Below are 16,464 nucleotides of genomic sequence, written 5' to 3'. Positions count from 1 at the left end.
GGATTAGACATTTAAAGGTTATCTTTCAGGGATTATAAATGGAGTTATATCTGACTTACACTTAGTTGCGCCCTGGCGTATGATCGTGCACCGGGAGAAAAAAATGCAGATCTACAAGCCCACAAGCCCACAAGCCCACAACGCATCGCGCTGCGATGCGTTGTGGGCTTGTAGATATGGAATTTTTCGGCTTTAGACTTACGGTAAAAAAAAACGGCATCAATAAAATCACTTTCTTAAAATTCTGATTTCCTCACAAGTATAGAAATACAAACCTCTGTGTGTGGGTGTGCGCGCGCGTGTCTTTGTGTGTGTGCGTGGCTCGCGTGAGTGTGATCGGGGGGGTTGCCCACAGACCATCTCGTTGCGCGCGTTTGGTGCTCTGGCTCCCATATCCTGCAGGAGTGTGTAATTCGGGTAGATCTGCAGAGTGAGTAATTCGGGGTTGGAATGGCCACAGATGCAGCACACCTCAGCACATATGGTTTCCACCGTCGCATCTATTACAACCCAAAGCTCCGCCCCCTATCCGTGTGAAGTCACTTCCAAGCCAAATAAGCAACGGCCCCTCATCATCGTCCTACTCATCCGGCCCCTCCCCACACCCATTACTCACTCACACACACACACTCACACACACACACACACACACACATCCGTGCGCACGTGCACGCTTATATTACTATACTGTACTTGTATGGACGTCAACATTTTTTGAACTTTTTTTTTTCCAGTGCCATTTTAAGCCAATGACCCAAAAGTTGAAAACAGCCATTTCTCTTGGGAAGACCAGGATTTTTTTTCCTCATAATGTCTATTTCTCAATTTCTAGTAGTGTGTTTGTGGGGACATTTTTGGCCTTCACAAATACAGTAATTCAAGTACACACACACACACACACACACACACACACACACACACACACCCACCCACCCACACACACGCAGACACATTCTCTTAACATGCGTATTAGGCTAGCTCAGAGACGCACACACACACACAGACGCACGCGTGCGCTCCAGCCCCCATCTAAAAGGGGGACAAGGACAGAGCTTGCCAAAAAAAAAAAAGAAAAAAAAAAAGAAGGACTTCCCACCTAAACATTCCTGTAGTCCAGGCCATGTTTTCATTACCCCAACAAATTTACACAGTTGTTAGTGATGGCCCAGGATTCCTCCTAGAAGCGCAGCCCACCAATAATAAACAGTATGGCAGCTGACACCGCAAGACACCTGCACTGCAAACCTGACAGTGCAGGATTGTTCCCAGGGATCTGGGGGGGGGGGGCAGGGGCCAAGGAAAGGGGGGTAGGGGGTTTGTGGGAGAGAGAGAGAGAGAGAGAGGGAGAGAGGGAGGGAGTCTCCAGAGTTCCTGGGGAAGTGTTATCTGGGTACCAGAGCGACTCACCAGGCAAGACGCACAAACCAACCCCCACGTGTGTGTGTGTGTGTGTGTGTGTGTGTGTGTGTGTGTGTGTATGTGTCTCTCTCTCTCTCTCTCTCACATACACACACACACACACTCTCCCTCTTATGGCTTCAGGAGCATGTGTCAGTGGAAACCCGGCCCTCTTTGCGTGGAAACATGATAAAAAGCCCTTTTGGTCGTTTCCTCAGGGCAGTGTGTGCGTGTGTTTGTGCGTGTGTGTGTGTGTGTGTGTGTATGTGTGTGTGTGCCCTCCCCTCCCCCTCCCTACCAACCTCTTTACTGGAAGCCAGGGTACACACGGGTGGACACCACAGTGTCACAACCTATCCCCCCCTCCTCTTATCCACTCGCGCTGCATGCGACACGTTGTGAGCTTGTAGATCTGCTGTCTTAAATGCACGGCACCTGTGAGCAACTAAGTATGAATGACGAATAACTCCAAACCCCCTAAACCTAACCTCCACACGTCTAATACTAAACCACAACCTGGAATCTTTGCTAATTGTAAGCCTTGCTCTAAAACTCTCTCTCTCTCTCTCTCTCTCTCTCTCTCTCTCTCTCTCTCTCTCTCTCTCTCTCTCTCTCTCTCTCTCTCTCTCTCTCTCTCTCTCACAGGCACACACACACACAGGCAGCCAGGCAGTGGTGGAAAAAAGTACTCGCATGTTTTACTTAAGTAAAAGTATCAATAATGCAATATAGAAATACTTATTACAAGCAAAAGTTTAAACAAATACTTGAGTAAAGGTACAAAAGTATTGATCAAAAAATGCTTAAAGTACCAAAAATAGAAAGTACTCATTATGCAGAATGCCCCATTTCACAAGTTTTCAAATGCCCGAAATGTATAATAGGGCAGGAAGTGGTTAATGTATGTTTTGTAATGATGATCTAAATCTACAAAACTAGTAACTCAAGTTCTCAAATAATTGTAGTGGAGTATAAAGTACAATATTTGTCTCTGAGATGTAGTGGAGTAGAAGTAAAAGTACTGAAAGTTGGAAATACTCCAGTAAAGTAAAAAAAAATACCTCAAAATGTTGCTTAAGTACAGTACTTGAGTACATGTACTCAGTTACTTTACAGCACTGCACACAGGCACACACACACACACACACAGGGCAGAGGAAGTCAGGTGGTGTGGGCATTGTGAGTCCACCTGTAGGACATTGTGGGGACAACAAAGGAGCAGCAACAGTACGTGTCAGTCGGCCGTCAGCTTGTGTTTGACTTGAATTTGTAAATCCCCCTCTTTCAGCCACGGGGCTTTGAAAGATTAGCCCAGGGTTGGTCCAATAAGTCACATCTGTGAAGCTTTTACTGATTGTCAGGAGGTGTGTGTGTGTGTGTGTGTGTGTGTGTGTGTGTGTGTGTGTGTGTGTGTGTGTGTGTGTGTGTGTGTGTGTGTGTGTGTGTGTGTGTGTGTGTGTGTGTGTGTGTGTGTGTGTGTGTGTGTGTGTGCGTGCGTGCGTGCGTGCGTGCGTGCGTGCGTGCGTGCGTGTGTGTACTTGCGAGTATAATGTCCCCACAAGTACTATTGTAGAATTTGAGAAAAATACATTTTTGAGGAAAGAAATTCTGGTTTTATGGTCAAAACATACATTTGGGGAGTTGGGCTTAAAATTTGAAAAATATTCAGGTTGTGGTTGGGATTAGGCATTTAAGGGTTAGGGTACTTAGAGTTATGCCTGATTTATATTCACATGCACGCCAATGTAGTGCACCGGAAATAGCTTGATCTAGCTTGTAGATCTGCTATTTTCGGTTTTAGGGTTAAAACTTTTTTTTAAATACCATGTACCAAAATATTGATGTCCTCACAAGTAATACAAACGTGTGTGTGTGTGTGTGTGTGTGTGTGTGTGTGTGTGTGTGTGTGACTGTGTGTGTGACTGTGTGTGTGTGTGTGTGTGTGTGTGTGTGTATGCGCGCGTCAACTGTGTTGTTTCCGAGCGCGTGAACAGATTCTTTCGGAGGGCGGGGGAGCGGGGCGGATTTCAGACGGAATTCAGACACTTTGTTGGGTTTACAAATTGTACGGAAGGATTTGCGGGACTCAAAGAGAACTCCAGAGGGCTACTGTTCTGGGGTGGGTTGTTTTGTAACCTTTTCCTTTTAAGGTCAACGGTGTTTTCTCGCGGCCGTCTGTAATTACAGCTGCGGGTGTGAGTGTGTGTGAGTGTGTGTGTGTGTGTGTGTGTGTGTGTGTGTGTGTGTGTGTGTGTGTGTGTGTGTGTGTGTGTGTGCGCGTTCAAACACTTCAGAGGACCTGAGTGTCGAGTGTCACAAAGAACCTCAGCCCTGTCACCTGTGACCTGGGCCCTGTACAGTACAATTCAGTGTTAAACTACTTACCCATAATAATGCTTCATTGTACGACTAATTGCAGAAATAGCAGATCTACAAGCTCACAATGCGTTACGAAATCGTTTCTCTACTATTTCTGCTTTTTTATTTCAATTTGAAGCCTCTTTGATATATTTTTGACACCTGTAATGACATGCCAAAAGTAGGAACGCCAAGCTGAGAGTGGTAAAGATACAATGGCACTTTGGCAGAGGTTTGGGTTGTGTAGTTACGTGCGTTGCCATCTACCGAAGTGTCGTTTTAACGCTGAATGTGGAAAGAAATGCACCCCGTAAAGGCCAACTTGTGCTTTGAGTGACACAGGTGTTGCACATCAAAAACAACTAACGATGTCTGAGGAGAGTGTGGAAATCAGACATGGGAGAAGATCTCAAGAGCAGTGTTCATTTTGCTGACTATAATAAGACTAAAAGACTAAAGACTAAGACTAGACTAAGACTAAAATAGGACTAAAACTAAATGTTATTCAAAAGACTAGAACTAAGACTAAATCAGAATTTGCTGTCAAAATGAACACTGCTCAAGAGGTGGCTGTTTGTAGCTACAGTACAGTGGAGTTGTTATAGGCTACTGCTGTATGGGGGCTGAGAGACATGGACGCTCACAGCACAACAGGAAAAGGGCCCTGGATGGAGTCTACACATGAATGCTACGAACGGCACTAGGTGTCACATGGACGGACCACATCAGAAATGTGGTCCTCACATGGGGACCTATACCACAGGTCACAGACACATGGCAGAGAGAGAAGGACGAAGCTGGCACAGGGCACAGTGTCAGGCACCCGGAACTATAGTGGGAAGCAAACTGACACCAGGGCAAAGCCAGGAAAGGCAAGAAAGCACACCACCTACCTAAATGCACTGAGGCGCGTCATCTTAGCTAACGCTATAGAGAGCTCAAGACCCTGATGCTAGATAAGAGAGTGTGAAGGGCAGTGATTCTGGAGTCCCGAGTTGGTGTTGGCTACACCATTGGTTCTCGAAGTGGGGTCCTTGAGCGGGTACCAGGGGGTCCGCAGCAAAATTAGTTAATAAAGCGTCACAGTCATTTTAACCCCTTATCCATATTTTATATTTTGGCTATTCAAAAATAGTGCCGCACTATGAGCTTGTAGATCTGCTATTTTTTGCAAAGCCGTGTTTGTGAAAACCTTTTGAATATATATATTTTTTTAAGCGAACACTTTTAACTCATTGAGTGCCATTAACGTGTTTCACGTGTTTTTACCGCTATGGCGCTGGGTGCCATTAACGTGTTTGACGTGTTTTTGAAAAAATAGTAAAAAGATTTTTTTTTTTCTTTTTTGGAAAAACATGTTTAGAACCCAAGATATCATCATCTGAAGATGTGCAGCTCCATCCACTCCTTGTTTAACTTAGAACTGAAAAAGGCTGTATATCGCTTCCTAAGCACTTTTTGTTTTCTGTGAAAAAAACTCTAGCACTTTTCAGAATCAATTCTGAAATAATTCTGGCAATCCTGGCACTCAGTGAGTTAAGATGGGGTTCCACGGCCAAATACATATCATTTTGGGGGTCCTTGACATGAAAAAGTTTGAGAACCACTTGGCTAGAACACACTCTCGCATCGCGCGCGCACATAGAAATACAAGACCTAGACACTTACAATCAATGACACAAAAAAGTCTGTTACCGACAGAACGCTCAAAAACTCAGAACGTTGAGAGAGCACACAGCGCATACGTTGGCCTCAAGGTTGGTGCCATGCTCTGCTTCTCAGCCAATTCATTTACTGTAACATCAAAGGAAAGGCCCTGGTGATCCATTGTCGCTAATTACCACGGGCAATAGGAGTCTCTCTTCCGCAGGAAGGCGATCTCAGCAGCGATCCTGCTCGCCCTCCCACCGGTTGCTGCGCTCTCTCTCTCTCTCTCTCTCTCTCTCTCTCTCTCTCTTCTCTGGCTCCACCCGATGATGTCTTTTCAAGCTATAGGCTGCGGGAGAGCACAGAAGCCACAAGACAGGGTAGCCGGCCCCTCCAGGCCCCCGGCCCTGTAGGCCCCCGACCAGCTGTGAACCTGATCGCATCTGTTTTAAACGTTTAAGAGAGAGAGAGGAGCCCTTCTCTCTTTTTCCCTTTGAGCTCTGGAGCAATAGTTATCTCACCGCTCTCAGTGAGGGGATCTGCAGCTGGCCCGCGTCCTGACTATTACAGAGCCCCCGACCCCATGCCAGATTTCTGGGTCCCATCCCGATTTCGGAGAGTCCTAGACACCGATATTTTGTCAAAAAGTAAATTTTCTAATCATTTAGAAAAAACAACTAGAACTAGAACATTTAACATTAAATGTTAAATTCAATTAAATTTTAACTCATGAGCAAACAAATGAATGGAAAAAATACAACACAAAAACAATTTAATAGATACAAAAATGTTAATGATTTATACATGATGATGATATATATGAAAACAATGTTTACCTTTTTTTACAATGAACAATCAAACAAGTAAATATAAGATATGCATATGAACTGAACATTTTACTGAAAATTCTGAGAACTAGAATACGGATATCTGCCTGCATCAAATGCCTGGATTCCTTTTAAGCACAGATCACAAATCAGTGTTTAGACTATAGGTTGAAGCCGTCAAAAAATGTGTCCCCTTCCCCGATTTCCATTCTTATTCTCGTTTGCTCTTAGAAAAATATTTGGGAAATGGGAAGTGTTATGTTCCGTTTGTACCGCTTCACAAAGATCTTACAAACTGTTGTGCGTTTCAACTCGGCTCAAACTTTATTTGTAAAGCACATTTGAAACGACTGTGGTCGACCCAAAGTGCAAAAGAAGGGCTAAAACATGCACTCTAAAGGCCAGGGATTCACACTCAGCTAGAATTAAAGGCCAGAGAGAAAAAGTTAGTCTTTAATGATATTTTATGGTTAAAACAAGTTATGTAAGATATGCATATGAACTGAACATTTTACTGAAAATTCTGAGAACTAGAATACGGATATCTGCCTGCATCCCTTTATGCCAATACCGTAGCAGGGCCTGCTGCGAGAGAGGATTCATTCACACCTATAAGTAAACAAGAGGCATCCCGCACAAAACGCCTCCTTTCCCCCAGACAAAGCGGGACGCGATCAAGGCCGCTGTGATCTCGGTGACGGCAGCCAAAACAAGCTTTTCACACCTGAGTGTGTGTGTGTGTGTGTGTGTGTAGTCTGTTAGTGCGTCTTCTTCTCCTGTCCATTGTCATGGGCCGTTATTTATATCACTGAGGGCGCTGCTATCTCTACCACCCAATCGAACATGAAAAGATCATTTCAACGTTTCTCTGTCACCTGGGGGCCTAGAGAGGACGGCGTGGGCTTTCATCCGCTTTGTCTGAGTCCAGTGACGAGCCTATCTGTCATGCTTTGATTCCCTCTGCTGCGGGCAGCGGTGGAAGAACAACTCATATTTCTTTACTTAACCACTTAAATCCCAGCATCCGTATTGTGGGGAAAGCTTTCGCAGAAAATAGCCGATCGACAAGTTGTGTGCTTGGCTATTTTCCTGCGAAAGCTTTCCCCGCAATAACAGAAAACAGAAAAGACACTTGTATAGAGCCCTAAGGGATGTGGTTACAAGTAAAAGTTACAAGTAAACAGCCTGTGTGAGAAATGTTAACTTGAGACGGAGTACACAAGTATCGTCATCGATATTACAGTACCAACATAAAACATTCAACTTTGTCAAAATGTATTAAAAAATAAATTAACACCAATCTACAAGCTCACAATGTGTTGCGTCGTGTTGCGTCGCGGACTTGTAGATCAGACATTTTTGAATAGCCAAAAAAAACTGTATTTTTTTCATTTAGAGTAGCCAATTATTTTTTAACCCCTTTTTCTCCCCAATGTAGTCGTTATGCCAATGAATTCCTCCCCACACACATTTCTGTGTTGTCACTGCTGTTGTATCCTTGTACCTGCCAGTGAGGAGCCCCCACCGGGAGGACGTATAGAGCCTTCGTCCTACTCCTCCCGCCGAACACAGACCAATTGTGTTCACACAGACGCCAGACAAAGCCGGTTGCGCCACAATGGATTTGAACCCACAACATCCGTGGTGGTGAGCAGGGACTTTACCACTGCGCCACCCGAGCGCTAACCGACTATAATAATTGGAATGTACAAAGTAACTTATTAACTCAAGTTTTCACATTATTGTAGTGGAGTGAAAAGTGCAATTATTCGCCTCTGTAGGTATCCTAAAAGCACAAAGTGTCTGGAAAATGGTGCTTCAAATTGTACTCAAGTACAGTACTACTAAATGCACTTAGTTACTTTCTGCCACTGGCTGTAGGGTAGATGCGGTTTAAGTTTACACTTTAGGAGTTGATTCACGGAGACAGTGTTCAGTGCAAACAACAGGACCAGGCTGTTGTTTGCACTGAAGAGACCCAAACACAGACATCATCAAACGCCTGGGTTCCTTTTAAGCACAGATCACAAATCAGTGTTTAGACTATAGGTTGAAGCCGTCAAAAAATGTGGGATTCCCCCTTCCCCGATTTCCATTCTTATTCTCGTTTGCTCTTAGAAAAATATTTGGGAAATGGGAAGTGTTATGTTCCGTTTGTACCGCTTCACAAAGATCTTACAAACTGTTGTGCGTTTCAACTCGGCTCAAACTTTATTTGTAAAGCACATTTGAAACGACTGTGGTCGACCCAAAGTGCAAAAGAAGGGCTTAAACATGCACTCTAAAGGCCCGGGATTCACACTCAGCTAGAATTAAAGGCCAGAGAGGAAAAGTTAGTCTTTAATGATATTTTATGGTTAAAACAAGTTATTTTTTTAGGGTTAATAAACTGAAAATACATTTTGAAGCGGGTTGCCAATTTCGTCCCTTCCAGTATACCTATCCGTTTATCAGCTTAAATTTTATAGTGTTACAGTTCCATTCATTTCTTTATATGCCATTACTTCCAATTTCACTTGTTTATCCTGTATGTTGTTCTCTCTCCTGATTAGATGCAATTGGTATCCCAACCTGAACATGCATCGTCATCTTATAATAAAAATACATAAATACAGTAATAATTATCAGCATAAAAATACAGATCCTGTATCAAAACTTAGTGTTTTCCCCCTTTCTTCTCACTCGCTAAATCTCACAATTTAGCTATTTGTTGATGACATATATTAATGTGTTAATATTCTATGCTCTCTTGATGAATTGACTACATACAGTAGGACCACAATGAAAACAAGTCCCCAGGACTTTTTTGTGTTATCCTTTTAGCCTTAATGTCATTTTGACTAATAAAGTATTCAATCAATCGATCAATCCTGGGCCCAAACAGCTGAGTCTAACGCACTGCTCTAGACTCTATGACTCAGGCGAGCTCCCTTCTCATCTCATGGCAAAGCTTGAACGTTAACCTCCGCCACGTTCGAACCCGGTCTGTAGGCTGTCTTGGAACGGAAGTCAGCCGCTAGTTAAGTCGCGGGGTCCGGCCCGAAAGTCCCACACACACACATGTCTGAGCAGGATATTCCATCCACAGCCCACCTCTATAGTCTGAACGGGCCCCTCACAGGCTGACATGCTGGGGTCCTTTTTTTTCTGGATTTGATCCCCCTTCATAGCATCTATTGACCCATTAAGACCTGAGGCGATTCTTAAAAATGTTTTCTAAATCCTAACAGTTTTTCTGGAAACTATTTTTTCAAGATTTTTCGAAAATAGCGGATCTACAAGCTCATAGCGCGGCACTCGGTGCCGCGCTATGAGCTTGTATATCTGCTATTTTTGAATAGCCAAAGACATCTAAAGTGACACAGATGCGTTCCAGGTCTTAAAGTCAAATTCATGGTACGGCGAAAACGAAAACAATTTCGGATTCACACAGAAACCACAGACGAGTGTTAATTCATGAGCTGAACCAAATGGACCCATAAGGGTCCCGTGAGAGCGTCTATAACCTTGAGAGTCTTCAAAATGGACCCACAAGGGGTCACTCTCAAGGTTAAAAGAACGCTCCATTTTACAGTGTCCTCCCTCTGGGTTTCGAGGTGGGTGTATTTGTAACGGATACCCTCATCTAAGTCCAGTATCTCCCCATTAGAAGCAACCGATATGCCCCCCCCCTGGCTTTAACTCCTGGCTGCTTGACCTCTATGATTATTTACGCAGTGATTCCACCTTTTTTTTTCCTCCTCTTTTTCTTTTCTTTACAGTCAATTATTTTCATAAGGGACCGAAATGCTCTGGGACAGGAAATATCTGGCTATATAGACTACGCCCACAGACTGCAAAGCGAAGAGTTTGAAGCGTATTTCAGCGGAAAGAGGAGGCTCATGCCAAGGCACACTGATTTAAGGTGAGTCTGAGCTTTTGTTCTATAACGCATGGGTCTTCAACCGCGGGTCCGGGACCCCGAGGGGGGGTCCTCGGGAAGTTTACTACCGGGGGGCCGCCAAATGTTTTTTTTTTTTTACATACTTGAACCCTAGCATCCCTATTCTGGGGGGGAACATTCGCTGAAAATAGCAGATCTACCAGCTCACAACGCATCGTGCTGCTACCCGTTGTGTCTATTTTTGGCAAAGAGATTTGGTGTAGAGGGAAAAAAGAACAGACCAAGTACCAAAGGTCAAGTTCACTAATTGGTGACGGTTTAAGTGGTTAAATGTCTGACAATACACATTATAAGAATCCAACATATTATTAGAAAAGATAATGTCTAAACAAACAAGCTGAGCAGTGTTTTTGCCACATTTGGTGTGGATCGGAGCGATGGTGCGCGGCCGCATGTGGCCCCTGGTGTGGCTATTGTGATGGCAGACCCCTGAGCAGTGTTGGTGCCAAGTTTGGTGCAGATTGGAGCAACAGTGAGCCTCGCAGGTCCGCATGTTACGTTTGCGACGTCCTACTTGACGGAGGTGGAGAGATAGTCTCTTCACTCAGAGAACAAAGGTTACAACCTCTCTCCACCCAACATATTTCATATGTATGGGGAAACCCTGTAAGACACCTTGTGAGGAAGCGAAGCAGTCCCAGACCCCCAGAGCCAACACCAGTGGCCACGGCCCAAGCACTATACTGTATTTAATATATTCACCAGTATGTTGCATTTAAATATTTACAACCCCCGGGGCGGCTGGACATCCGTCGCTAAACGCTCAGGCGCAAGACGCTACCCAGAGCCTGGCCAAGACCAGTGACCACAGGGGTGAAGGGCCGGTCAAGCCAGCCCAACGGACACAAGGCCAACTGACTGGTGAAGGTGACACCTACCGCTGGGTAGCACGCAAGACCGACTCCCCCGAGGGAACGGATGCAGCCACGTTCAGTCGTTGGACTACGGACTCAAACTACATTCACCCGGTTCTATTACTCTGTGGGCACGTGTGGCGCTGATGTACTCTAATGCTCTAACAGGGCAGAGTGGGGACCGACTCTGTCTCTGTACTCCATCCGTCTGCAAGTCAAAGAGAGGACAGAGCTCAATCACCTGATTGAGATGTGCCTCTGAGAGAACCTTGGGGAAAAATGCTGGGTCGGGGCGCAACACTACTCCTCCATCATCCGGGCCTAGACCTGCAAAGCTCCTCATGGACTGACAGAGCTTGCAACTCCCCAATTTTCCTTACAGAACCCCATCACTGACTCAAGGGGTTCAAAGGGGGCTCGTCGTAGAAGCCTCCAGGACCAACCCCAGGTCCTCAGGTGGGTCTGGTGGGGCCCTAACCCGAGCTCTGAGCTTCCGGGCGCCCTTCAGGAAAAGTGCAACCAGGTTACTACCGTCTGCAGAAAGCCTGCACTTTCCGGTAGCGATGACTTATTCCATCTTTGTTGTTTTCATCAGTGTTGAGAGTCAACGCACCCTGTTTCAGTGCAGGTTTACTGCACTGCTCTCGATGCATATTGCCGAACGCACCCTTGCTCTAGTGTTCAGTGTGTTCGCACGCTGAGAAAGCAGTGAAGTTTGCCATGGCCGCCAGTGGAGTGAATTGAGGGCATGGCCCTTTCAGCTGAACTGTTGAACTTGTAGTTGTGAAGTCATGATGTTGAAGTTGTGAAGTCCCAAGCTGTGGCGCTGCGTGGGATTACATCATCTGTGACATGTCTCATAATGGTCCTTCAGCAGAGCTGTGTACACACTGAGCTGGCAGCGAACCACTGGGACACTACCAGCAGCGCTGGAAGAAGCGCTCCGATTTATTTACTCTAGTAAAAGTAGCAGTAGCACAATCAGGGACTCTGTTACAAGTAAAAGTCCTGTGTTCAAAATGTTACCTGAGAAAGGCTATATGCAGTGAAAGCAACAGTAATACAAGGAATGAGAGTTTAAATTGGTGCTTTTCAGTTACTGAATCACATCAAAAAAGTACAATATTTGCTTGCCTGAGATGTAATGGTGCAGAAGCAAAAAAGTACAGGAAATGTAAATGTAAAGTAAAAGTCCACAAATACAGTACTTGAGTAAATGTATTTAGTTACCACTGGAAAGAACCCATGCCCACATTCCACATACTCTTGCACAGCAAACAAATCCCCTTCATTTCGAGTATGTGCTAGAAATCCCACCGTGACAAACACACCTGGCCAAGGGGAGAGAATTATGCAAAGTCGGATTTATGCTCTGTCGCGTGATGGTGTCGCACACACTGAAAATAGCAGATCTACAAGCTCACGGCGTGTCGCGAATGCGATGCTTCGCAAGCTTGTAGGGCTGCAATTTTTTTGGGGCACGACCCTTTCTTACGAGTCTTTTACACGCCCGTGTTCACGCTACCAAACAAAACAGTCAACCTGTGTAACCTCGGTGTTATAGCGTTGTGTGTGTGTGTGTGTGTGTGTGTGCTGACTCACATCTATCCATGATGTGAAATATCACTTGCTACATTTCAAATGTTTTTAGAGCAGTGGTTCTCAGGGCCCTGCTTCCATTTGTTGTTAAAACACTGATACTCCTACCCCACTATAGACAGTTTTTTAATCTAATCTAAGGACCCACCTCTTTTCCCTTGCTTTTAGTTCTGTGTAAGGATGGTCAATAGTTTATGTCCACTCTGTCCTTCCACTACATGCATTTTAATGCGTTTTCGACTATTATTGATTGATTTTGAGATGTTTTGTTTTTATCTGTGAGTAATGTTTTTCTTTTTTGGCTTTTATATATTGTGTGGTTGGTCTTGATGCTTATTTTAATTCAATTCAATTCAATCCTTTATTTCAGACCAAGGGAGATCCCTATCACAATAATAGTGCTCTGAATATCGTTGCTGTCCGGCAGGAACCAGCTAACTCAATTTTTCCGCTTTTGCATTTTTTTCCCATAAATCAGGGCCATTGAACACTCTTTACGTCTGTGTGTTGATAAAAAAAATATTGAACCAATGAAAAGTATTAAAAAGCGCTTCTGACAAAACCAGCTAACTCCATTGGGTCATCAAACTTTCAGCTAAACCAGCTAAGTTCACCAAAGGGGGGTGGAGTTAGCTGGTTTAGCTGACTCAAGGCTCCACCCCCTTTTGACCTCAAACTTCCTTGTGAGCTTGGAGGTCCATTCAGCTCTTCTGATCAATGATGAACAAAACCTCCTAAATCCACTTTTTTTTTGTTTTTGTCATTTCCTGAAAAATTAACAGTTTGGAGTTAGCTGGTTGCTGCCGCACAGCAGAGATATAGTAAATCAAACTCTCAATATCCCCCCCCCAACTCTCAAAGAGTTGGGGGGGGGGGGGGGGGGAGCGTGGGTAATAAGTTATGATTCTGAATCTGAAATACATCACAATAAACTAAAATAAAGAAAAATAAATAAACAGAAAACCTTCCACAGTGATCACTTTCTATACAGGTATGTGTGCCAATGGTTCCACAATCTAGTTGCTGACTCAGATGCCCTACACATGAATCTATGCATTAGGTTGCGTACGCGTACAGCAGAACAGGTGGGTACCCCGACACTAACAAACATATGGCTTGCATCACAAGCAGCGGCCTCATGCTGTTAGTATGTCAGGGTGAAATTATATCAACCTGGGGGTTGAGAACCAGCGTGTACCCAAAGTATTCACTGGTTACTAGCAGTGGTGGAAAAAGTACTCAGATATTTTACTTAAGTAAAAGTATCAATACTGCAATATAGAGATACCATGTTACAATTAAAAGTCCGGAATTAAAAATGTACTTAGTAGTACTTTTGTACTTAGTCAAATTACAAAAAGAATTGGTATCAAAATGTACTTAAAGTACCAAAAGTAAAAGTACTAAAATGTTTGAAAATAGCAGATCTACAAGCTCACAACGCGTCGCGATGCGACGCGGTTTGAGCTTGTAGATCGGCTATTTTCAAATAGCCTATGTACAAAATAGGGCTAAAGTGGTTAATGTATGTTTTATAATATAATAATTGATAATTGCAAAGTAACTAGTGCCTAAAGTTTTCAAATAATTGTAGTGGAGTAAAAGTACTATATTTGCCTCTGAGATGTAGAGGAGTAAAAGCACTGACAATTGGAAATACTCCAGTAAAGTAAAAATACCTCAAAATGTAATTTAAGTACCGTACTTGAGTTCATGTCAGGCGCGTATTGTCATTGGGGCCAACGAGGCCATGGCCCGGTCTGTAGACCCAGCTTGCCCCTGTGTAGGGGCTAAAAATCAACATTAGCAGCACCTCACCCTATTCTGTTATAGCCGACCACAGAAAGTCGCCTTTACTTTCAAATGGGGCTCATTTGCATTCGGCCGAATTGTTAATGAGTGGCCATTAGGACACCAGTTTAGCTGTCAAACCGGTTATGCTATTTTTGAAAAATCGTGAAAATGATTTTTTTATATTTCTTTTCCGAAAAACTCAGAAAAACTGACCCAATGCCTCCCGGCTTGGCCCTCAGCATCAAGCGCTGGATTGGGGGTATGTCCATGTGACGTAAAGTACTGGTGTCATGTCCAGGGGGTGTACTTGTACATCATGGCTAGCGGTGAATTTGTACATCAAGCCGTCACACGCTACAGAAACAGGAGATGGGCTCCTGCCTTATTATGGCTCGGCAAGGCTTACTTGCTTGCTTCTATGTTTTCCAGATGTATATTGCTTACTTGTTCACATCATGCTATGTACTTTATTTAGATAGATGGAAGCTGTTTGCTCGACCACAGATGCCAAGTTTGTCATTTAGTTAGTTGTTTAGACAGATGCTAGGTTTGATGTCTACCTGCTCTCCTGGTTCATTTGTAGCGCTCGACCAATTTCCTTGCTACTCTATTTACTTGGCTGCTTATCGTGTTTTTGGTTGACTAGAGCCGTGCTTTTTCATGTCAACGACCCCCAAAGTAATGTTTGGCCACGGACCCTCTTCTGAAAATATTTTGTACCAGGGACCCCCCCGCACAGGAATTGTGTGTACTCAACATGTTTCAAATGTTCAAAATGGTTTTGAAAGAAGCAGATAATATACGTTTAAATTGGTTCAAACTGATCTTGATGCTATATCAACAAATTGTGCTGGGGGCCTGCTGGAACACTCCCAAGGAACCCCTGGGCGCCCCCGAACCCCACTTTGAGAACCACTGGACCAGAGCAGTGGTTCTCAACCTTTTTTTCCTTGGAGTCCCCTCTTCTTACATCTGACAGGAGCTGAGACCCCCACACGTGCACACACACATGTACACACTTGTGTTTTTAAGACACGTTAACCACTTAGGTCCTATATATGCTTCTCGTACAACGAATATAGGCCTTGTCCAAACAGACAAGGCCTCACGCCCCTCCTGTGATCTTTTGCCCCCCCTAGAACTTACTCGGATTGTGCACTTTGCACGTTGCTGTGAATGGCATCTGTTAAGTCCTACATTTTAAACTGTATTGTATTAGCTGGGGTGTGAATCTTTTGGAATTCCACAAAGTGATTAGATTCTTTGAGTCATGATTCGATTCAAAACCGATTCTCAATTCAAAATGATACATTTTATCCCGTCTAATTCACAACACTGTTCAAACGCTTGCTCTCAGAGACTGCTGTGCTTCTTCCTCCTCACTTTTAGCGTCACACAGCACTCTAGTAGCTTCACAGCTTGTTGCGCAACAATTACAGATGCTGGGATGGCAAGGCAACATTACCAATAGTAAAACATCTTTTTGGAAATTGTGAATCGATACAGAATTGTAGAGTGAGAGGACGATGACAGACGAGTGGGGGGGTTGCTATAGGTTGCCATAGGTTGCAAAGTCCATAGCAATCCGGCATTATGCAGTGCTTTTCAAGATATGTCGGTCACAGATCGACGAACCAACAAACAGAAAGTCTAAGGCTTTGTTCAGACTGCAGACGCTTCATATCGAAGTGTCCTTAAGCAAGAAACACTGAACCCCTGACCTCTTCCGATGAGCAGGTTGGTTGAGGAAATGGATATGGATGACCGTTTTTCATCGGCACGAGTGGTTTTCCCTTTCTCCTCCATGACAGAGTTAAGCGCTTTGCTTTATTTATCCACTCCTCGCCCAGCATGCACTCAAACACAACCCCACGCGTCACCTCCAACCCTGCCTCGGCTGCTGAGTGGAACCCCAAGCCAGCTTTGGGGCTGAGTCACCCAGTCAGTGTCCCTCTGCCACACAGTGTCACAGCCTGGCGATAGCCAGAAAATAGCCGATCGACAACCTCACAACACGTTGTTTCGTCGATCGGCTTTTTTTGGG

At 44.4% G+C, this 16,464-nt stretch overlaps 1 protein-coding gene across 1 annotated transcript in view; it reads left to right on the top strand.

Moving 5' to 3' along the window:
• cfap299 (cilia and flagella associated protein 299) overlaps nucleotides 1–16,464 on the top strand; it is a 124,546-nt gene that overhangs the window by 87,091 nt on the left and 20,991 nt on the right. The window contains 1 exon segment of the mRNA XM_084054943.1: nucleotides 9,992–10,134. Within this exon segment, the coding sequence (XP_083911069.1) occupies nucleotides 9,992–10,134 (143 nt within the window).

This window comes from Gymnoscopelus microlampas, assembly GCF_963454915.1.
Source record: "Gymnoscopelus microlampas genome assembly, chromosome: 4".
Classification (NCBI taxonomy): domain Eukaryota; kingdom Metazoa; phylum Chordata; class Actinopteri; order Myctophiformes; family Myctophidae; genus Gymnoscopelus; species Gymnoscopelus microlampas.
The sequence above is the reverse complement of the archived record's forward strand: the minus strand, read 5'-3'. Positions and strand labels throughout refer to the sequence as shown.